Source organism: Xenopus laevis, chromosome 9_10L, assembly GCF_017654675.1.
Source record: "Xenopus laevis strain J_2021 chromosome 9_10L, Xenopus_laevis_v10.1, whole genome shotgun sequence".
NCBI classification, from domain to species: domain Eukaryota; kingdom Metazoa; phylum Chordata; class Amphibia; order Anura; family Pipidae; genus Xenopus; species Xenopus laevis.
In genome coordinates, this window is record NC_054387.1 from 57,455,113 (window position 1) to 57,479,341 (window position 24,229).

At 43.6% G+C, this 24,229-nt stretch overlaps 1 protein-coding gene across 3 annotated transcripts in view; it reads right to left on the reverse strand.

The window, feature by feature from the left end:
• mylk.L (myosin light chain kinase L homeolog) overlaps positions 1-24,229 on the reverse strand; it is an 88,256-nt gene that overhangs the window by 27,344 nt on the left and 36,683 nt on the right. For all 3 annotated transcript variants that reach the window (XM_018235625.2, XM_018235626.2, XM_018235624.2), the window contains exons 12-18: positions 16,267-16,395; positions 15,524-15,721; positions 14,520-14,757; positions 9,918-9,992; positions 8,211-9,571; positions 3,583-3,699; positions 2,534-2,608 (exon numbers count right to left, since the gene is read on the reverse strand). In XM_018235625.2, the coding sequence (XP_018091114.1) occupies positions 2,534-2,608; positions 3,583-3,699; positions 8,211-9,571; positions 9,918-9,992; positions 14,520-14,757; positions 15,524-15,721; positions 16,267-16,395 (2,193 nt within the window). The remainder of the gene's footprint in view (positions 1-2,533; positions 2,609-3,582; positions 3,700-8,210; positions 9,572-9,917; positions 9,993-14,519; positions 14,758-15,523; positions 15,722-16,266; positions 16,396-24,229) is intronic.

A 24,229-nucleotide genomic window follows, 5' to 3' on the forward strand; every position in this document is an offset into this window, starting at 1 on the left:
TATATTTGGATTTATTTGCCAGAATCTCACTACTCTGTGTGGATCAAGCAAGGGGTATATCCAGGGACATATGTGGCTCAGGCAAGGTTGGACTGGTACAACAGAGATTTGCCACTCTAATCTGCCACTTGGACTAATTCCATGCTAGCCCCCCTCCTAACCATGGGTACTGCAGGAGTTTTGTGCCTAAGTGTTGTACATAGGGTTGCCACCTTTTGGAAAAATCTTTACCGGCCAGGGAAGGGGGCAGTTCCACAAGGTGGAGGATTGTTCTAAAAATGGGCGGGTTGTGATGTCACGGGGGACATAGTGCTTTCACTGTGGGCATGGCCATGACGTCAAGGGGCGGGCCAGAGTCGTGGAGCATGGAATAGGTAAGTATTTTTTTTGCTATACAGGGAAGAAAAGAGAGGGCTGAGGCCTGTGTGCTCTGTGCTGTCAGTTTGTCAGGGAGGCAGTGCACACAGTCCCCTGCTCTTCGATCCCCCTCCACTCGCGTCTTCAAAGACGCCGGTAACTCCGCCCACAAAGTCACGTAAGCGATGTGAGGTCCCAGGCGCCGTAGCTGGGAATTTTGAGCAGGGAGGTGGAAGGAGCAGGGAAGCTACTATGGCCATTTCTTCCCTCAGTATTTTACCGGCCTTGTAATTGTCGGTATTTCTTAAATACCGGCACCGGCCTTGCAACACGTTTTTCCGGCTGGGCCGGTTAAATACTGGCTGGGTGGCAACCCTAGTTGTACAGTTTTGTCCAATCACAGTGTAAAGTGCTTCTGTTTATAGAGAAAGGACCCTGTACAAGAGTACAATTCAAGGCCCCCAACAACATACTGAAGATATCTAAATACTGCATTGTAGGGTGCAGTGACCCTGCACAGTAGTAATCCCTCCCTCCTTATAGGATAAGTAAACATTTAAAATAAGTGAATATAAAATTGATAAGGGGGCTATTCTAAGAACGTTTTCAATGTACATTCATTATTTATTATTTTTTAATTCCAAGATATTAAAGGATACATGTACTGTTAATATGAATGAATTTTGTTCCAACAGTGCCACCTGCTGGTCATTCTCCCACCAGTCTGACCACCAAGTAGTCAAGGAAGTTGTCAGGAGAAAGAAAGAGGCTGCTCTGATGTTCTTCTGCTTAGGAATGATGTGAGAAAGGTTTCTAATTTTATTCCTAAGCAGAAGAACATCAGAGCAGCCTCTTTCTCTCTCCTGACAACTTCCTTGACTACTTGGTGGTCAGACTGGTGGGAAACTGACCAGCAGGTGGCGCTGTTGTAACAAAATTCATTCATATTAACAGTACATGTATCCCTTAATATCTTGGAATTAAAAAATAATAATTAATGAATGTACATTGAAAACGTTCTTAGAATAGCCCCCTCATCAATTTTATATTCACTTATTTTAAAGGTTTACTTATCCTTTATGGTTTATCTGCTTCTGATGGGAGAACTCACTATGAATTTCACTCTAAAAGTCCTGGGCTCATAACTTGGTTACAGATATATAGAAACACTGGAGTAACAGTCACCCTGCTATAGTTCCAGGGGTACCCACGGTACAAATAAACACTCACCCCAAATCTCACACTAACTGGCATTCAGACTGGACCCCCTTAGCTCATAACAAGGTTACAGATATAGAGAAACATTGGGGTAACGGTCACCCTGCAATAGTTCAAAGGGTACCCAGGGCACAAATAATCAATCATCCCAAATCTCACCCTAACTGGCCTTCAGGTTGGCCATTTAGCTCATAACCAGTTACAAATATATAGAAACACTGGGGTAACAGTCACTCTGCTATAGTTCCATGGGTACCCCAAATCTAACCGCAACTGGTCTTCAGGCCTAGACTATAGCGGCGGTTTTATCCGGCACAGTCAGGTCCTGAGAGACCACCCTATGAAAAATGTCTCTGGGAAATTATCCCAGAAAATGATTTCACACAGTTATTTCCTCCCATAGGGACTGGGGACACTGACTGGACTGAAGAAACAGTGAAAGTTGCCAGTAGAAAAAGGAGATGGAGGGAACCAGACTGTGGGCGCCTCAGACAACTCCAGTTGGTGTCTGGGAGGGAAAGAGGCTCCCAGAGTTCCATTCTGTGAGCAGTAAAGGGGTTAATCTTTTTGTGTATCTGCACCCACCCCCACAGGATATTCACATGACCTGGCAGAAGGGTGAAGGAAACGCGCATAACTCCAGGGCTCTCAATTATGGATAAGGTTTAACCAGATGCATTCTGCTTCATTGTGAGGGTAGTGGATACATGGAGGAAACACTGAGTGGCAGGTGGAATCCACTACTGCACTAAATTAATATTTAAATAAAAAAACTATAGCTTAGAGGGCAAACAAACTGTAAAATTAATTCCAACTCCCAGCACTTTCAAATATTCCAAAAATGAGAAAGAGAAAAGAGATACAGGCTTTGTTGTTATTTGGTCTTCCGCTAAATATGCAGTTAACGATGGCCATGATCATTTTGGCATATTCAGTGCCATGTTGCCCACCCACTTACTTTCTGTTGCGTTGGAGAGAGGAGCATTGCTTCTGGGTTTCTTACTCTTCTTAATCCCCTTGTTGCCAGAGGTATCTGCAAGCAAGGGCAATAGATTTATCAGGACACAGGTGCAGGCAGTCTGTCACAGGATGGCTCGGCAGTCCAAAAGGAGAAGGGGGGCCCCGTTATGAGACTCTTAGTGTTAAACAATGGGCAGACACACGGTATGAGCTCTAGAACAGCTGAGGGGTTAGGAACGATCCTTTGTAATCCCCACAGTGTATCCCAGCCTGGTGTCCCTATCACCCCCTCTGTAACCAACCCCAACCGCCTGCATGCCGCCTGACATCAGGACACTGAAATACCCTCCGAGAGGCAACAGACTGTGAGAACTGACATGCCGTTAATTAAAGGGAAACTTCAAACTAACTTTTAGCAACATTAATGACATTTCAAAGTGGTCTAATGAAACATATGTTCCTCCCCCATACACCCATCCTTCAAATGTTCAAGTAACCTAGTAGCTGAGATTGATACACATCATGTTTAACCTTTAAGCATTATAAATGCCTGAAAGTGAACACTACAAATACTCTGACTTCATAAAACTAAAATATGTGATTTAAGTGTAACTTCCCCTTTATGCACAATACAGCATACAGCAGCCAGTGTTGAATCATACCCTGCAACCTGTCTCTCAGATTAACCCCATGTTATGCTACCACCCAGTTGCACCCCATAGAATCCTTATGCCCATGCTGGTAAGTAGACGTTGCAAATCTAAGGGAGTCGTGGGAAATATCACTACAATAGTGCTGCAATCGGAACAGTCCAGGCAGATCTCTCACACTGAGTGTCATGGATATTTGTGCCAATGATGCCATCAAGACAAACGGCAATGCAACAGCTTCAGATAACACTGAGCAGTGAAGGATTTGTCCCTGAGCCTGGGGTTAAATTTCATAGGATGATGCCCCTTGGGGAGCTACTGTGTTTAGTTTTATGGCACCCAGAAATGGAAGCCAGGCTCACTTGCGTCAGACACAACTGGAAAATCACAGACATACCTTCTACTGTGACATTACAGGAGCAATCTGCCTTCCCGGCTGAATTCTCTGCTACACACAGGTACTGGCCCTCATCTTCTGGAAAGGTCTTCTCGATGCTGAGGGAACACAGAGACCCTGAAATAGAAAGTCAGACATGGGATTAAAAGCCAAAACCAAAACAAATAAGCCCATATGTCATTAAAGTGGAAGGTGCCAACTTAGCCAACTCATATAAATGTGTTCAGCAGTTGGCACCCAGCACTGTTTGACAAGTTGGCAACTAACACACGGTGTAGTTAAGCCATTCTCAAATACTCTCTACAATGCATTAAAGAGGAATATACCCTATATGGCTCAGGCTCACATACTATTTACATTATAATAGAGTAGTCTGCAACAGGAAGAGTAATGCAACATTTTCTCCACCGGCACCTGCCTCTTGGTGATCAATCAATTGGCCGAAATATTTGTGAATCCGCAGAATTGGAGCAGGTTAGAGCTCGTCAATAGAGAAAATGGCTATTCATTACTAAGTTTGTGTAGGAAATTAAACAGGGGGTTCTGCTCTGAGAGAATCCCTTTATCCTGCGTGACGTGTTCCAGCAATTCTTTCTAACAATCAGTCAGTTCCTGCTGGCTAGCGCCCGACCCAGTTATCTGCACCCCTGCCCCTATGGGATATATCCCCCCAAATGTAACCAGCACTTCAAAAACAGGATGTTATTAATCAGAACTGAATAACAAAGTCTGCTCTGATGTCTTTTATATATATGTAGTGCAAACATATCTCAGGAAAATGTGCAATATACAGAGCAGGGGGAATTATACACAGAGCAGGGGGTGTACCTGTATTATACAAACATGAGTGCATGTATCTGAAACATTATATATGTAGTAGTATATACAAATTAGGAGGTGTAAGTGTATTATGCACAGAGTATGGCTGTATAGGTACTATATATGAAGCAGTGGGTGTGCTATACACATAGCAGGGGGAATATCTGTATTACACACAAAGCCTGGGGGTGATATGTTTCAGAGAGGACCCTGAAAGCACATACATTAGTCTTCTTTTTTCCCCCGGACTGTGGAAGGACTGGGGGACAGGGAAATAATTTTGCCGGGGTGCCAGAAAATCTTTGCATGGCCGGATAAGAATCTAAATGGACATATTTGGGCTGGAATCCAAATCTGCTCCCATAATTACTTGGTATTTCCTCTGGCAATCATGCGTGAGCCAAACAAACAGAATGTCCCCAGAGGCCAAGCTGAACCCCAGGGTTCAGATTGCAATTTCCCTGCAGCACATTCACCCAGATGGGGGGGATTCTCTGTCAGGCTGGAAACAGGCACATCTGTATCACACAGATAAAACATTATCCCCGATATGTAATATAAGGCACTAAGTTTGCCCAGGAGCAGTAACCCATGACAACCAATAAGATTCTTGCATTTAAACTAGCAAATGCTACCTGCTGATTGGTTGCTATGCGTTACTGCCCCTGGGCAAACTTCAGTGTCTTTTATTACATAACCCCAAATGTGTTTAAAAAAATAATAAAACATAATAAAGAAATAAGCTCATTGCGGCCCATGATCTTAGAGGTAACGGGCTCCATGGGAAAAATACCCGTCAGGGATCCAATTATCTATAATTAAACTTGCATTTCGCCGACTGTTATTGAACTACAACTCCCAGCATTCCTAGACAGCATTTGGCTACATCCCCTTAAATCTCCTATAATCTCAGCAGAGTTAAATCACCAGATCCTGTCTGTGAGACTGTTGGGTCAGACATTCCAAAATTCCCATCCTTGTATGATCTGAGTTTGGTTCCCAGACATGGAGCTGCCCTACTACTGCCCTAGTCATTCTTCTTGTTAGACAGCGTGAGACTGAGATTCCATTTCCAGTGTGTGTGTGTTTGGAGGATGGGGGTATCATTGGGGTACCATTTCAGAGGTACAGTGACAACCCACCCATTTGTTTGAGAAAAAAAGGGGAATTATAGGTCGATTAAGGAAAGGGGTAAAAAATAGGGGTGATATTGAAGGATTTTTAAGGGAGGGACAAGAATAAAAACGCTATTAATAGTCAGGGAAACTGACTGTTAAGGGAAGGGTAAACAATAAAAGTTTTTTATGGGGGGTTGAAATAAAGTGCTATAAATAACTGAAACATTAGGGAGGGAAGAGCAAGAACTAAAGCAAAGGTGTTAATTAAAAGGGCTACAAGGGAAAAGGCTGGCATTAAAACATTTTACAGGAAAGGGTGGGGTAAAAGAGCAATTACAGGAAGGGGTCGGGCTATAAAGTTATATGGCAAGGGTATATAAGATATTAAGGAAGGATAATGAAAAGTAGATAACAGGGGGTGGGAATGTTAATAAAGGAGAATAAAAAAGAGGTGTAAAGGGCCTGGGCCAATAGTAGCCTGAAGCAAAGTTGGGGTGATACTGAGGAGCTAATGAGGGATTCATTTCCTATTTCCCAAGCTTCTGGCACCTGAAGTGGGAGACAAAGTTCTGGCCTCTGAATGATCAGAGGAACCTAATTTGATATATTGCACACTGTAAGCTAAATAACTGGACAGACACCAAGTGCCCAGCAAGGCAAACTGCAAAAATTATACACAAAATGCCAGCAATATAGACGGCAGAGATTATACACCTAAACAATGTACAAAGTACTAATCAATGTAAACAGCAGGGATTATACATCAAGTACGAAACACTATAAACTGCAGGGATTATACACCAAAATCCCAGCATTACAGACTGCAAGAATTATACACCAAATGCCCAGCAAAAGAGACGGCAGGAATTATATACCATGTACCAAACAATATAAACTGCAGGGATTATACACCAAGAACCAAACAATATAAAATGTAGGGATTGTACATCAAGTGCCCAGCATTACAGACTGCTGGTATTATATACCAAGTGACCAGCAATAAAAACGGCAGGAATTATACACTAAATGCCCAGCAATATAGACTACAGGGATTATACACCAAGTGCTCAGCAATAGAGACAACAGGAATTATACACCAAGTACCAAACAATATAAACTGCAGGGATTGTGCACAAAGTGCACAGCAATAAAGATTGCAGGGATTATATACCAAGTACTAAACAAAACAAACTGCAGGGATTATATACCAAGTGTCCAACAATACAGACTGCATGGATTATTCACCAAATGCCCAGCAAAAGAGACGGCAGGAATTATATACCATGTACCAAACAATATAAACTGCAGGGATTATACACCAAATGCCCAGCATTACAGACTGCATGAGTTATACACCAAGTGCACAGCAATATAGACTGCAGGGATTATATACAAAGTACCAAGCAAAACAAACTGCAGGGATTATATACCATGTGCCCAGCATTACCGACTGCAGGGATTATACACCTAATGCCCAGCAATACAGACTGCAGGGATTATACACCAAGTGCTCAGAAATAGAGACTGCAGGAATTATACAAATACCAAACAATATAAACTGCAGGGATTATACACAAAATGCCCAGTTTTACAAACTGCAGGGATTATGCACCAAGTGCACAGCAATATAGATTGCAGGGATTATATACAAAGTAGCAAACAAACAAACTGCAGGTATTTTATGACAAGTGCCCAGCATTACAGACTGCAGGGATTACACACCAATTACCAAACAAAACAAACTGCAGAGATTATACATCAAGTGTCCAGCATTACAGACTGCAGGGATTACACACCAATTACCAAACAAAACAAACTGCAGAGATTATACATCAAGTGTCCAGCATTAAAGACTGCAGGGATTACATACCAAGTACCAAACAAAACAAACTGCAGAGATTATACATCAAGTGTCCAGCATTAAAGACTGCAGGGGTTACACACCAAGCACCAAACAAAACAAACTGCAGAGATTATACATCAAATGCCCAGCAATACAGACTGTGGTAATACGATTATACAACATGTATCAAACAATAAAACTGCAGATATTATACACCAAGTGCTCAGCACAGTACTAACTTTATTGCAATACGGGTGTTATCTGTTTGGAAGAAACATCAGTGACGTTCCTGATAAAAAGTTTATTCAATCCTCTTTCCCCAAACTCCAACCCTTATGGGGTTTAACTCATAACAAGAATTCATTAACAAAAATTGTAGACATTGGTTCAGAATGGTTAACACAAAAATGTTAAACAGCAGTTTGGCACACTAAGTGTGCTGTCCATGTGACCAGTGGCAATTGAGTCTAACATGGTATTAATCTTTAATTAAAAACCAGAGGCTGAACTATAGTGACTTGCACTAAAATCACAACATTCTGATGGCATGGTCCTGTCTGGGGGAAGTTGCCTGGTAAACAAGTCTGGCATTTTTCCCATTTTCCAGAAGCCACTATTTCACAATCAGAACTGGTACAGTATGGCTTCTTCTATTTAAAGTAGCAAACCCAAATATGTGGATAAACAAAACAATTCTCATACTGCAAGAGTATATGGGTATATTTTATAGAAATGGAATATATATTCTGCTACTAGTAGAGGCAATGTGCACTCAGTGCCATATAGCAGGCCTCACCTACGATGTAACCTACCCGCCCCCCCCCCCGCTCTTCCCAGTGGTTTGTTACCTTCTTGGGACAGTACAATGTACTTGGAGGATTTGATGACTTTTCCGTCCAGAGTCCATGTGATAGTTGGCGGTAGTTCAGATTTGACTTGGCACTGTAACACCAGCTTTTCCCCATCAGTAACATGTACATCCTGCAATACCTCCAAAAACTCTGGTTTTGTGGCTGTACTTGGGGCACTGTCCTTGTCCCCACTTGGGGCACTGTCCTTGTCCCCACTTGGGGCAATGGTCTTTTCCGCACTTGGGGCAATGGTCTTTCCCGCACTTGGGGCAATGGTCTTTCCCGCACTTGGGGCAATGGTCTTTTCCACACTTGGGGAAATGGTATTTCCCGCACTTGGGGCAATGGTCTTTTCCGCACTTGGGGCAATGGTCTTGTCCACACTTGGGGCAATGGCTTTTTCCAAACTTGGGGCAATGGTCTTTCCCGCACTTGGAGCAATGGTCTTTTCCGCACTTGGGGCAATGGTCTTTTCCGCACTTGGGGCAATGGTCTTTTCTGCACTTGGGGCAATGGTCTTTTCCGCCCTTGGGGAAATGGTCTTTTCCGCACTTGGGGCAATGGTCTTTTCTGCACTTGGGGCAATGGCCTTTTCCACGCTTGGGGCAATGGTCTTGGATGCATTTGGGGCAATGGTCTTGGTTGCACCTGGAGTGCTGGTCTTGTCCACACCTTGGACACTGGTCTTATCTGCACTTGGAACACTGGTTTTGGCTGCATTTGGGGCACTGTTCTTGGTTACACTTGGAACACTACTCTTGGCTGTACCTGAGACACTATTCTTGCCTACCTCCCCATCCACTACTGGGCAGCAATTCACCTCTGATTTACCCCCCATGACCACAGGCTTTGCATTCTCATGTGCAACATTGTTAGGACTTCCATTCTCAGTGGGCACCTTTTTCTTAGCACCTAGGACAGACCTGAAGTCAGGAGTTGCAACCTTGGTAATCACCTTCTCTGGAAGAGGGGTTTTGGGAGTTGATGGCTTCTTGCCCAGCACAGAACGGAAGTCCACCTGCTGTGGGCTATTGACCTTGCGTTCATCCTCGGACAGGGCCTTAGGTTTCACCTGCCTCTGGAGGTTGGCTCGGAAGTCCATCTGCTCTGGTGGGATATCCTTCAAATCCTCCTCAGAAACACTCCTTGTGCTCACCTTTTTCCCCAAAACCCTGCGGAAGTCAACTTGTTCCACCTCCTGCTGCCTGAGTTTCTCCTCTGAGCTTTCCTTGACCTCAACTCTCCTCTTGAGCACCCCTCGAATAATCTCCTGATCCTCTTCAGTTCTCGTGCCAAGACTCAGTGCATCCTCCTCGTCCCATCCATCCCTCTCGGAAAAGCACAGCTGCTCCCTCTGCCTGACAGTCAAATTGGGAAAGAGAGAGAAGAGGCAATCAGGGAGGTTTGGCTTTAGGAAAAAAAAGTTAAACAAACTCTCTTCTAGGAAGGGAAATGTCTTTAGGGGAGGGAGTTTGATTAGAAGGAACACAGTCCATTGCTTTATTGCATCAATGACGAATTCAGTGGCCTTATAAGGGAACGAGCCAAGAAAAAACTTCTGCCTTCATCTCGCTCTTTGGCTGTGTCTAGTCCAGCACAGTGTGATGGGTCACATTTGGGGGGATTAGTTTGGCTCTTGGGTATGGGAGGGAAGGGTATTAGCAAAGCAAAAATAGCAGCGCCTTAGAACTTGCAGTGACTTACTGTGTATGAGAGTGACCCCCAGAGCTTCCCTCGACCATCAGAGAAACCTGGCAGCTGCATTCTCCCACCGCGTTCCTGTAAACAAAGGAGACGTTTCTTTTTTATCCTCAAGCAACAGCAATGAACTCCAGTTACTGTGTTTCTCTGTATATAGGAGAGTTTGGCAATTAATTCTCCCCACACCCCTCGTTGCTCACACTATCACTTATAATTTATCCCATTATCTCAGGGCAAAGTACATCAGCGTCTCCCTGGGCTGTGAGTACAGTGCCGTGATTAAAGGGACACTATCACCCTAAAACCCAAACTTGCCTTTGTGCCTGCTTTATAGCTGAAACTCTAACTATTTTTATAACAGTGGCACAGATCCTGTCTGATACCCATTGTAAGCAGCAGTTCTGTCCTACTTTGTGGATGATATTCTAGCCATCTGTATAACAGAGCATTCTGTCACAGTGACACAGATCCTATCTGATCCCCATTGTAAGCAGCAGTCCTGCCCTGCTTTATAGCTGAGATTCTAGCTATCTGTATAACAGAGCATTCTGTCTCAGTGGCACAGATCCTATCTGATACCCATTGTAAGCAGCAGTCCTTCCCTGCTTTATGGCTGAGATTCTAGCTATCTGTATAACAGAGCATTTTGTCACAGTGGTACAAATCCAATCTTATACCCATTCTAAGCAGCAGTCCTGCTCTGCTTTATGGCTGAGATTCTAGCTATCTGTATAACAGATAGGATCTGTTCCACTGTGATAGAATGATCTGATACCAGTTGCTAGGAAGTACTGAGATATATCGTTTAACAGCAACAGGATGCTTGCAGGTTGAACACCCCTGGTTTACATAGCTTTTCCCCTTAGATAAAATATAGAATCCTAGACCAAAATATTGATAAAACCATAAATCACAGTTAATGGTTTTTGTAACCAAAAAATAAATCAAAGGGACATATGAAAAAAGACAAACACCAGACCCCTTGCCTTTTTCTTACTAACAATCCCCACAAGACACAGGACAGAGAACTATTGTCAGCAAAAGATAAGCAAACATGGAGGCCACACAGACAGTTTAGGGTTGCTGGAATACATCTCCCAGCATTCTCTCTGAGTCATTTGGTCTTTTACTGCAAATGTATGGGCACCACACTCCCCTAGCTAATAAAAAATCCCCAATGATCCCTAGAGGTTGGACTACATTGACAAGAACCCTAGTCGGTGGAATATTGGTCAAGCAAAAAATTATAATATGGGTGTTATCAAAGGAGGGTTTTTGTGACATGGCTTTTGGCTGGCAGTTGGGTGCTGGGATGGCACGGGTGGACATTTAAATTTGCCAAAGGGGCGTCTACCATACATCCAATCCCTGCCCCTTCTGTTGCTGCCAGCATCTCCTGACCCTACTAAGGTTCATGGGAAAGCATGTGAAACTGTAACTCCTTACAGGGTTAGACCTGCCAGCTGCACTTTTTATAGTTCTATTGCCCCTTAACCCCCAGGGTTTTTGCCACCCAAAAACCAACTGTAGGAAAACATATCAGTCCCATCCATCCTACCCCACTGCTTTTTAGTTTATGTTTAAACATTTAGTGTCACCATATATGGAGCTGAGAGTATGCTTGTGCCGGGAACGTGCCTCGAGCGAATACTCAGCGCAGCGCAGCCTTCAATGAGATCTGCACTCTGCATTAGGGGCCGCTGATGTTTCATCTCACCTCTACGGCTGCCTGCGCCTCTCTCTCTCCTGCACTCAATACCATATAAATCCATACAAAAGGGTGTTCATCTGTGCAAAGGCACAGTAGCGAAGGAGGGAGAGGAATTCAGCCTATTAATAGTAAGCCAAAATTTCAAATTACTTGGCTAGGAAGTCACTTTCCGAAATGAGTTAACCTAGTCACTGCTGCCCTGGCAAGGAAACATGTTAAATGAGGAAGTTTTACATTTCAGTTTTAGGATCTGTAAACCACAAGTTTTTATTTAGCAAAACGCTGCTTCCCCTAAACCCATGAGAAGGTTACAGTTATAGATAGCATAACAATGACTTAAGCTTTCAGGTATATATACACTATTTCAACATCCCTTTTGAATATATTGAATAGCCTTCCAAACAATTAAATTACCAGATGTTTTTGTTCTGTTGAGCCTCTCCATTTGTCACAGAACTACAACTCCAATCATACTTGGACAGGGTTTATACAGCAGCTAGAAGGCCATTGCTTTGGAATCACTGCCTTATGCCATTGGCCATTTCTAATTATAATGTTAAGGCGGTCAGATGATTTAGGAATCTGCCGTGATAACAACTAAGTCAAAGGGCACCGCAGCTATCGTTTTATTTGAAATAATAACCTGCGCCCTCAGACTTTCTTGCGTGGTATCAGCCAAACCTCAACAGCGCTCCCTACTAGCAATGCAATAAAAGGAAACTAAACTTCCTATCAGCTATTGCATTACATACACAATGAGGAACCACAGATGTACCTGCTCAGACAGAGGGGAAGGTGAGTGGTACATGCAGAATGAGGAACCACAGATGTGCCCTGCCCAAACAGAGGGGGTAGTTGAGTGGCACATACAGTATGGGGAACCAAAGATGGATCCTGCCCAGACAGAGGAGAAGGTGAGCGGTACATACAGAAGGAGAAACCACAGATGTACCCTTTCCAGACAGAGGGGAAGGTGAGTGGTACATGCAGAATGAGGAACTACAGATATACACTACCCAGACAGAGGGCAAAGTGAGTGGTACATACACAATGAGGAACCACAGATGTGCCCTGCACAGACAGAGGGGTAGGTGAGTGGCACATACAGTATGGGGCACCACAGGTGGATCCTGCCCAGACAAAGGGGAAGGTCAATAGTACATACATAAGGAGAAACCACCAATGGATCCTGCCCAGGCAAAGGGGAAGGTGAGTGGTACATACAGTATGGGCAACCACAGATGGATCCTGCCCAGACAGAGGGGAAGGTAAGTGGCACATACAGAATGAGGAACCACAGATGTACCTGTCCAGACAGAGGGGAATGTGAGCGGCACACAGTATGGGGAATCACAGATGGACCCAGCTCAGACAGAGAGGGAGGTGAGTGGTACATACACAATGAGAAACCTCAGATGGATCCTGCCCAGACAGAGGGGAAGGTGAGTGGCACATACAGTATGGGCAACCACAGATGGATACTGCTCAGACAGAGGGGATGGTGAGCGGCACACAGTACGAGGAACCACAGATGGACCCAACTCAGACAGAGGGGGAGGTGAGTGGTACATACACAATGATAAAACACAGATGGATCCTTCCCAGACGGAGGGGAAGGTGAGTGGTACATACAGTACGGGGAACCACAGATAGATCCTTGTCAGACAGAGGGAAAGCTACATATAGAATGAGTGTCTATATATCCTATGAAAAACTGAAACATTTACACAAAGAAAAGATTTAAGAATGTAACAATATAACAACAAACTGTATCTTTGTTATATATTTAAGCTCCAGTTTCATATAATCATTTGTTATAGGCTGCTAAACACAAACAGTTCCAGCTGAAACCATATTTGGATTGGGTGACCTCTCCCTAAAAGTCGCTAGTAAAAATGTTCTGGCCATTTCATGGGAAGCCTTGTTTCCTGCCATCTGCCTTCAGCCCAATTGGGATGGAATTACTTCCCTTTTAGTTAGTTACTCAGCAAGATCTAATCACCGGGGAGAAATTTTCAGGGAATGCTACAAAGTAGATCAGATTGGAGGAAGTGACAGCTGTAAATCCAAAAGATACCCAGAAATGGAATTACAGGCAAATGGCATTCTGTGCAATTTAAAGTACAAATAACTGCAGTCTGAATGGCATACAGGTCTTTTGCAGATGGCAAGACAAGAGGGGGGGGCTACTGATGCCGTGGGGTAGAATTACAATAAATCAAAGATCACCAACCTGTATTGAATATATCTAGCGCTTGTACCCTATACAACATATGCACTGCCAGGTGCACCATCCTTAGATGCCAGAGGTAGACTCATACCTATGCTAGATTTGGGAGTGAAACAAGTCACATGTGGTTTTGTAGGGTTGTAGTTACTGATGGCTAACTGCAGGGCACAGTTAGGGGGGAGTGTGGGAACAAGACAATTCTGCACATTCCAGCAGAGCAATCACTGTTATTTAGATTAATTTCTGTGTTAATGTGACAGAACTGTGGGGCCAGTGGTTTGGGGACAGCTAATGGATAATTGAGAGAATTTATAGGTTAATGCCCTGCTTGCCAATCTATCACAGCTGTTGTTTAAACCAGTGACATCTAACCAGCAGGTCATCGACCAATAACTTGTAGCATGATCAGTCAGCTGGCAGAGGATGCTGGGAGTTTTAGTTTAGGTAGATTTGCATGGTGGTAGCATGTAATGCCCCTCTGCCCTCAATTCTGGGGAGATTTTACTGCTGGAAAACAGAAAGCAGGTTAAACTCTCCTGTCTCCTGTAGTGATGGGTCCCTGCAAGGGTCTTATATGACCCCCACTGGTATCACATAATCAGGAGCAACTCTGTATAAGGTACCACACTAAAAGCTCTAAAATAGTAAAGCAAGGGTGGCTTACTTCAGCTTGATCTCATAGTGGCCGCCATCATTCTGCTGGACGTTTCTGAGGATAAGTGTGAAGACATCATCACTCTGCAGGATCTTGCTGGGGGGAAGCACATGACCATCTTTCAGCCACTGTACTTGCGGGAAAGGATCCCCAGCAATGGCACAGGACAGGACTACATTCTGCCCCATTGAAGCACTTGTGCATTTTGGTTTGCTGATAAACCATGGCTGGATTCCTTCCTGTGGCTCTGCATGAACAAATAAGGGGAGATCATTTGGGATCCAATATATGATTAACTCTGATAAGACTGACATACTGAGAGGAACAGGAAGTACAGAGAATCAGACATCTGTATATGGGTAGTACTAGGGAGATTGTAATCGCTTAACCCAGAGGAAGGGTTCTCTTTCTGACCATGGGAAAGAGAGCAGCCCACCAGCAGGAAGTACAGAGAGTACAGGGCAGGATTAAGTTCATTTACACAAGAGAGTTGCTGTCTGACCATGGGAAAGAGAGCAGGCCAACAGCAGAAAGTACAGAGAATAGTGGGTGGGATTGAATTCACTTTCACATGGAGAAGTTGCTCTCTGACCATGAGAAAAGGAGCAGCGCAGAAGCAGAAATCAGAAAATTGTACTGGGGAAATTTGGATTTACTTAAACCTGGGGTGGTTCTTGTTAGACCACAGAAAAGAGAACAGCCAGGAGCAGGAGGCAAATAGAACTAGATCATTAAATAGAAGTTGACTTTAACATTTAACCATTAATAAGTATTTCTGCCTTCATAGTGCTCACACAGAAATGGAAGAGTGTTTTTTGCAGGTTGCATAAGGGGTCTGGTTTGTGTGAGTGGGCAGAATTTGGGCCTAACTAGGTAATGGCGAGGGAAACTCAGGGGCATGGCCGTGCCTATTTTCCCTAGGGGGTACCTACTAACTTAATAGTATTGGGCCCCATGTTTACTGATGGGGGCGTGGAGGGTGGGTTTTGGCATATGTAAAGCTAGGGTCTGACCTTGTACAGTTAAGGTAGACTCAGTTGTAGCTTGTCCCAAGCTATTCCATGCTTTGCATGTGTAGGTTCCTGTGTCCTCAGGGAAGACTTCTTGGATGCACAGACGGTGCTCGTTACCACTCTGCTCAAAATGAAAATCTTCCGTCTCCTGAATGTCTTTTCCGTTATGGAACCAAAGGATCTCAGCAGGGGGGTTCCCTTAGAGAAAGAAATACACAATTTAGAGGGTTGCTAATATAACATAAGAGAAAGAGAAGCTACAGGTAATAAGACCGCAGTGAATACAGCAATCAGCCACAATCAGCCATGGACTTCAATTTGGAACATCTTGATAGTGTGTGCAGGGGGGGGGAAATAAACCTAAAACATTTTCTTTCACAAAGATGATCTGCCTTGTCCCAGCCTACAATATAAAATACTCTCTGGTAGCTAAGGTTAGTGACCCCAGCAGCCAGAAATTAGAATGTATCAATCATGTCCTACTAGCTCCATCTAGCCCAATTGATTTTATCCTGTCTCCATCTTGTTCTACTATCTTCATCTTTCCCTACAGCCTTCATCTTGTCCTGTCGCCACCTCTCCCTACTGTTTCCACATTGCCCTACTGTATACCTCTTCCCCTAATATTCTTACAATCCTCCAATCTTCGCTGATCCTTCACATATGTTAAGGATTATGGGGATCCCACCAAATGAACCCACAAGGCTGTGAGACTCCATAGATTTGAGAAGCAGTCAATGTACCTGACACTTCCACTGTCATTACAACTTGACTTCCATCCATAACCTGCAGATCAGTTAGGGACTTTATGAAAACAGGAGCGCAGCTCTTAGGCTCTCGGCTGGCCCCTTGCTCTTCCACAGCTTTCTTTTCTGCAAATAAACGGAAATTAATAGGATAAACGGAAAGATGTGCTTCTTCTGCTTTGTGAGGCATCACCTATAACCAAAGGGGAACACATCTTGTATTCCATCTGGGGCTCCCCAACACCCTATGTGTGACATGTATAGCAAATATAAATGAATTTGAATAATGAGTGCAGCCCAGCAACTTGCATTTATTAGATGTGCTACACAAGTGCCCCCCATTATCCTCTACCCCTCTGCCTATGCCTAGGTTAATGGAATCTCTGTTCCAGGGCCATTCTGTTGGGTAGTAACATTAAACAGAACATGGATCAGGGAGAAACAAAATGAATTCCTACCCCCCCCATCCCATGGATGGGGTGGAACTTCATTGCTGGTTCCTACATCATACTGAGTCTGACAGTAACACTCGCTATGGAATTATCTGCCCCTCCACTCAGTAATGTACACACAAAATATGCTGGCACAGACCTGACTCCTGAAATAGAAACAATTAGTCTCAGCCGGTACTGAACCCTCATCCTGCAGGGCCCAGCGCAGGGGATTCCAAGGCCCCATTACTCCTCATTCAACCTGAAGCTCCACAAATGTTACAGTCCCTTTCACTGACACATCTTGCCTTATTACATACACTGACCTATGGTTACAGCCAGATACTGCCAGGAGAAAGAGCATGGAATGGAAAGGAACATTGAACTGTAAAATCCAAACTAAAATCCGGGATATTTATGAATTTATGGGTAGGGATGTGCTCTGAGAGTTAAGGACCCTACTGAACAGAACAGACTGTGCTGCATGTACCCTGGCAGCTGGCATCATGGCCTTATAAATTATGTGAGAATAATCACTTTGTGGGCAGAGGGAGATGGCAATCTCCATGCTGGGATGGCTTTTTGCCCACCTGCTCTCTGACAGTGGCCTAATATCCAGTCTATGCTTGTTAGCAGTGTTGAAGATCAGAAACCAATAGGAATTGATAGGAACAGAAATTATTTTCAGACACTAGAGGGAGCCAGAGAAAGAGCAGCAGAAGGCACACTCAGTCCCACATTAGGGTTAGTACAACAATATGATCAACCTTCCTAATTTACAAACATAAAAAACTCCTGCGGTGCTCAGGTACATGGGGTGGGAACGTGTATTTTATAGTGTAGCTGCTCATCCTCTACTCACTTTATAATTAGTATTGGATATAAAGTTCAGAAAATGGATATTATGGAACAGTGGGTGTAACTGGGGTTCGGTGGCAGAGAACAGGGCAAATAAAATTAAATATCTCATTAAATATTAAAGACAATAAAAGTGAATTGTACCATTTAAAAAAGTATAGAATATAGGAAATGAAATGAAGCAGGGGTGCATTATAGGGAGAATGACCACATCTGGGTAGATGATTGCAATCTACTTCAACACTTACCCAGGTACTCTCTGCCGGAACCCTCTCCCCCAGGAATGTGAATCCAGTTGTTACCCCCCCTCCAGTAGTTTACAAGATACATCACTCCTTCTAAATAAACAGGAAAGAGAGTAGCCAAGAAATAGAAAGTGACTGGATTCACTTCCAGATGGGAAGGTTCCTGTCTGACCATTGGATAGAGAGCAGTCCAGAAGCAGGAAGTAGAGAATCTGAGTATTAGGGAATATTGCCCTCCTATTGTACTTATCCAGGTACAGGGCTGCGATTCACAGCCTGTGAACCATTACTTTCTGCTCCTGGGCTGCTCTCTTTGCCATGGTCAGGTGGGGCTTGGTTAGTAAGGGCTAGGAGGGATAGATACAACGTCTCTTTAGGTGCCAATTTGCTTTATATTGTCACAGAAATGAATACAAAGGAAAACATTCAATCCACTCCCTGAATATGGGGAAGAGAGCAACCCAGGAGCACAAAGTACAGACAGTCATATCTTCTGAATGGAGATTCCCTTATGGGGGGGGGTCCTAATGCATTAAATGAATATGTCCCAAAAATTCTCTGTAATGTACTCTTTATAGCTTTGTCACCACCCTAAGCAAATGCACACACTGTCACACAGCTACTGTATATAAAGGTTAACAGCAGATTGCATATAAATCACTGATAGTCATCGCATCTTATCGTATGTGAAAAACCTTTGTGTATATGTGTGGTGCAACTATTAATAGTCAGACCACACTCCCTTCCCATTCCCATCCCATATCTCCCAGACAGGCATAAATAGACTCCAGGAATGAGATTTATATTCAGGATCCATAAACGAAAAGAATCTCTGATCAGAAAAAAAAGCGGAAACATTTTTGCAGTAAAAATAGAGAGAAAGTTATCAAGCGTGGGGCCGACTCTTCCCAGAACCACCAGGACTCTCAGATTTAACCCCTTCAGTCACTGAGGGGAAGTTATTTCTCCCCCCCTTCCCCATGGACACTTTTCCTTCTATAGAAAGATACAGCAAAAGTCAGCCCACATTCTAAAGGCAGAGATACATGCTCAGATTCGGGGAGATTAGTCGCCCGTAGACAAATCTCTTCTTCGGGGCGACTAATCTCCCTGAACTGCCTTCCTGCCGGCTAGAATGTAAATTACCGGCAGCATGCACTTGGAGTACTTTGTTTTCTGATGTTGCCCGAAATTACCTCATGAGGCAACTACGGAAAACAAAGTGCCATCCCGCCGGCGATTTACATTCTAGCCGGCAGATGCTGGAGGCAGTTTGGGGGGAGATTTGTCGCCCCGAAGAAGCGGAGATTTGTCGCTGTTCCATTATTACTGAATGTACTCCTTTGCTCAATGGCTCATCTCTCCTTCTGACCCCTGTGACTTGGCCATAATGCCTGGAAGATTTTGTCTCTTTCCATAAAAAAAGGGGTCTGACTTCTGGTTAAGCTACATTAAAATTCTATTTAATGAGGGATGCACTAAATCCCGCACATGGTTAGGGATTTTTCAGCAGGATTCAGATAAATCAGAATCCAAGTGCCTGGCTGAACCAAATCTGAAACGTTAAAATCATACAACTTTTGCATCTAATTTCTGGTACACAAGTGACTACTTGTCTCTACTTCCTTTGCATGGGAGATGTATTTCCTGATACTCATCTGACTATCTCTACTTCCATTGGGTGGGGGAGTGTATTGCCTAGAACTCATATGACCGTCTCTACTTCCTTTCTTGCTAAAAACACCCAGGACCAGCAGCCAAACCTTTAGCGCAAGGGCACATCCAGCAGATCCTGCACTAGACAGTGACACAATGACAGTTACACATAACTATAAATCCAGTGAGAATGAGAAATAAATGGATACTGGGAAATTGCTTAGAAGTATATTTTCTTTCATTAGGCAAAATACAGTCTTTGGGTGGAGCTGACCTTTAAAAATGTGTCAGTATTCCTTCAATTCCACAATTCTAATAATGCAACTGTGGAACTAATGGGCTATTTACAGTTCATTATTCAAGCCTGAATATTCCCCGATTGATATTCAGCCAGGAAGGTACTCAGTGCTGTATGCTAATATTACAAGGGAGTCAGAGTGAAACAGGAGGGAGGGACTGGGGGACCGCACCCCACTTTCTTGTTGGGGTCACATATCCCAGTATCTGAAGAAAAAAAGCATGTGTTCCAAACAAGAGGGTGTTTAGTCTTGGGTAAAAGCGTCAGAATAATCCTTGGCAGGCAGCAAAGGAAACATGGGAATTGATGCCTAACCTGGAATCAGAGCTGCAAGGAATGCGCCCGGCCTGCGGAGTCGACCATGTATGGTGCGTGCAGAACACTTTGGCTCCCGGGAACCATAAATCTTTAGATTCAGTGAGAGACATAACTCTTGGGGTGGGGGGGAGAATGGGGCTGGAGGAAAGGACTATTTGACAAGGGGTTCCAGGAGTTTTTTTAATGAGTATTTGGGGATACAGCCTACACCACTATTTCCCCCTAAATATGAGCCCCCAATGGCTTTTGAGACTTGTAGTTCAATAATATATGGAGGTCTACAGGTAGAACATCATTGCTCCAAACACACAAATGTAATGCTCTTCAAACAACTAGCAATAGCTTATTAAGTGTAGCAGCTGTGATACACTAAAGGGGAAGGAAAGCCATCATATAAAAATAATACATAATGCAATCAGTAAGCAGAACCTAAGCCCAGTCTTATGTCACTGCCCACTCCCCCTACCATCCCTTTTATTTTGCTAGTTACATAGTTACATAGTTAAATTGGGTTGAAAAAAGACAAAGTCCATCAAGTTCAACCCCTCCAAATGAAAACCCAGCATCCATACACACACCCCTCCCTACTTTTAATTAAAATTCTATATACCCATACCTATACTAACTATAGAGCTTAGTATCACAATAGCCTTTGATATTATGTCTGTCCAAAAAATCATCCAAGCCACTCTTAAAGGCATTAACTGAATCAGCCATCACAACATCACCCGGCAGTGCATTCCACAACCTCACTGTCCTGACTGTGAAGAACCCTCTACGTTGCTTCAAATGAAAGTTCTTTTCTTCTAGTCTAAAGGGTTGGCCTCTGGTACGGTGATCCACTTTATGGGTAAAAAGGTCCCCTGCCATTTGTCTATAATGTCCTCTAATGTACTTGTAAAGTGTAATCATGTCCCCTCGCAAGCGTCTTTTTTCCAGAGAAAACAACCCCAACCTTGACAGTCTACCCTCATAATTTAAGTCTTCCATCCCTCTAACCAATTTAGTTGCACGTCTCTGCACTCTCTCCAGCTCATTTATATCCCTCTTAAGGACTGGAGTCCAAAACTGCACTGCATACTCCAGATGAGGCCTTACCAGGGACCTATAAAGAGGCATAATTATGTTTTCATCCCTTGAGTTAATGCCCTTTTCTATGCAAGACAGAACTTTATTTGCTTTAGTAGCCACAGAATGACACTGCCCAGAATTAGACAACGTGTTATCTACAAAGACCCCTAGATCCTTTTCATTTAAGGAAACTCCCAACACATTGCCATTTAGTGTATAACTTGCATTTATATTATTTTTGCCAAAGTGCATAACCTTGCATTTATCAACATTGAACCTCATTTTCCAGTTTGCTGCCCAGTTTTCCAGTTTAGACAGATCACTTTGAAAAGTGGCAGCATCCTGCATGGAACGTATAGTTCTGCACAATTTAGTATCATCTGCAAAAATAGAAACAGTACTTTCAATGCCCACCTCCAGGTCATTAATAAACAAGTTGAAAAGCAAGGGACCTAGTACAGAGCCCTGTGGTACTCCACTAACAACACTGGTCCAATTAGAAAATGTTCCATTTACCACCACTCTTTGTAGTCTATCTTTTAGTCAGTTCTCTATCCAGGTAAAAATACTATGTTCCAGGCCAACATTCCTTAATTTAACCAGTAACCTTTTGTGTGGCACTGTATCAAATGCTTTAGCAAAGTCTAAGTAAATCACATCCACTGCCATCCCAGAATCGAGGTCTCTACTTACATTCTCGTAAAAAGAAATTAAGTTAGTCTGGCAAGATCTATTACGCATAAAACCATGCTGGCACAAACTCATAGTATTATGATTTGCTATGAAGTCCAGTATCTTATCCTTTATTAACCCTTCGAAAAGCTTTCCTAATACTGACGTCAGACTAACTGGCCTATAGTTTTGAGGCTGAGAACGGGATCGGATCTTTCTCAGTAGGGGCTGCCTTGGCAACATATAGACACTGTCTGCCCATGGTTCATTTTGTGCTTCATCTGCAATAATGATAATAATCAGTGGTGGCCAGTATGACTGCTCACGAGAGGACACCAAAGATTGATATATTTGGGAATGGGCACTTAATCACAAGGTTTGGTGGGGTGGAGCTAAGCTACTGTTCCTTTCCCTTTAGAAATCCTTTAGATACTTATTATTAATAATGGGGTCAGTACTTACAGCAGCCACTGGAGAGTGAGCTGTTAAAGCACATTAGCTTAAAGGTGAAGTTTAACTGATGTATGGTATAAACAATGACATTCAAAGACAACTTGCAGTTGGTCTTTTTTTAATTACTTTCAGCATCACCAAGAGAGTAATAATGACATTTGTCCTTTCATTTATATTTTTCACCATTAAGGGGACTCTGTGATGGTGGGCAACATTATTCCAGGTACCATGGGCCTATGTAGGTGTTAGTAGGTTACAACTGTATCCTTCCCCTTTAAAGCTCAGCACCAGATGCAGCATTAGAGTGGAAATAAAAATGAGGCCTGTCTCACATTGAGTGATTGGGTGCTGGTTGGTAGAGCCACTTGTAATGTTATACAATGCGAGTTTCCAGAGCAGTGGGAATATGGTTATCGTTTCCCACCTTGTCATAAATCAGATTCTCCCAAAGAATTCCAGACCTTCAGATGCCGCGGGGCCCGAGAATGGATCCTGGAAAATTCTGCTCTAAAGATGTTCCACAAACACAGTCAGCGGGAATCTGTGTCTTTCTAATACATCTGTCAAATATTCCCAGGCCCCTGTATTTTTCTTACACTGGTTTTTTAAAGAGATATTCCCATTGCTGTTACCCATTCAGTGGTTTTATTTCCTCTTCCCTTCCTACCTCTCCCTTTCTGCTATCTTAATCTGTCCTGTTGCTATCAGGCAGTGCGGTAAATGAGCCTAACAGAGTAAGCAACACATTTCTGGTCATCACAGAGCTGCCCAATACAAAGACAACATTGTCCAGAGAATATAAGTCTTAAGGTGGCCATACACGGATAGATCCGCTCGTTTGGCGATGTCGCCAAACGAGCGGATCTCCCTCCGATATGCCCACCTTGAGGTGGGCAATATCGGGCTGATCCGATCGTGGGCCCTAGGGCCCAACGATCGGATCCTAGCGTTCGCCAAACGGGCGGTCGGATCGCGGGACCGCATCAACGAACAGATGCGGCCGCGATCCGACGGGATTTTTAACCCCATCCGATCGAGATCTGGCCGACTTTCGGCCAGATCTCGATCGGGGAAGCCCGTCGGGGGCCCCCATACACGGGCCAATAAGCTGCCGACTTGGTCTGTCGGCAGCTTTTATCGGCCCGTGTATGGCCACCTTAAGTATTAGTACCCAGCAAGCTGCCTAATTGGTATGACCCATGAACCAGTTTGCCTAGCTAATGATTACACACACAACGAGGTGACAGTTTAAAGGACTGGCTTCTTAATGAGCTTAATGGGAATATTCTATTTAATGAGTCTCCTAATTGCAGCACAAGTACCACAACAATAGAGGCTGGACCTCCAAGGCATTCCAGCACCTCAGTCCCTATATTTTGGGTGGAAGTCTGCAGCAGAGCAGAGACCCGAATAGCTGTGTTAGTGTTAGGATAACCTCAGTTTTGACAATAAACAGAGCATAAAAACACATTATATTTTCATCTTGTGATGTTGGGCATTGTAACATTAATTTAATATAGTAGGAGAGGCCAATTTTTGTATATTTGCATATTTGGTTGAACTGCAACAAAAACCCAGCAAGTAAATGGTTAAATATTTGGACAACCTACAGGTAAACAGGGATTTTTTTTTTGCTGCCAAACAGGAAAATTAGAGGTATCACAAGAGGTTTAGCTATATAACTTAAGTTAGAAAAATGCATATATGCATGGGGCACAAACCCAATAAATCTTACCTGTAAACTTGCCATGCGCTAAATCCTGCGGAGCTGCACTGCCCCTTCCCATGTCCCCAGCCCAATTCCCCCAGGCAGCAGATGCTGAGCTGGATTTCAGATGATTAGTAAGAGGCAAGTATTGGATAATCAGATTAGACTTGGCATGTTCTGACTGGTGCTCATGTATTGGGCTCCTTGATTCCCTTCGCTGATCTCTGCTCCAAAGTGGCCCATTTAGTTT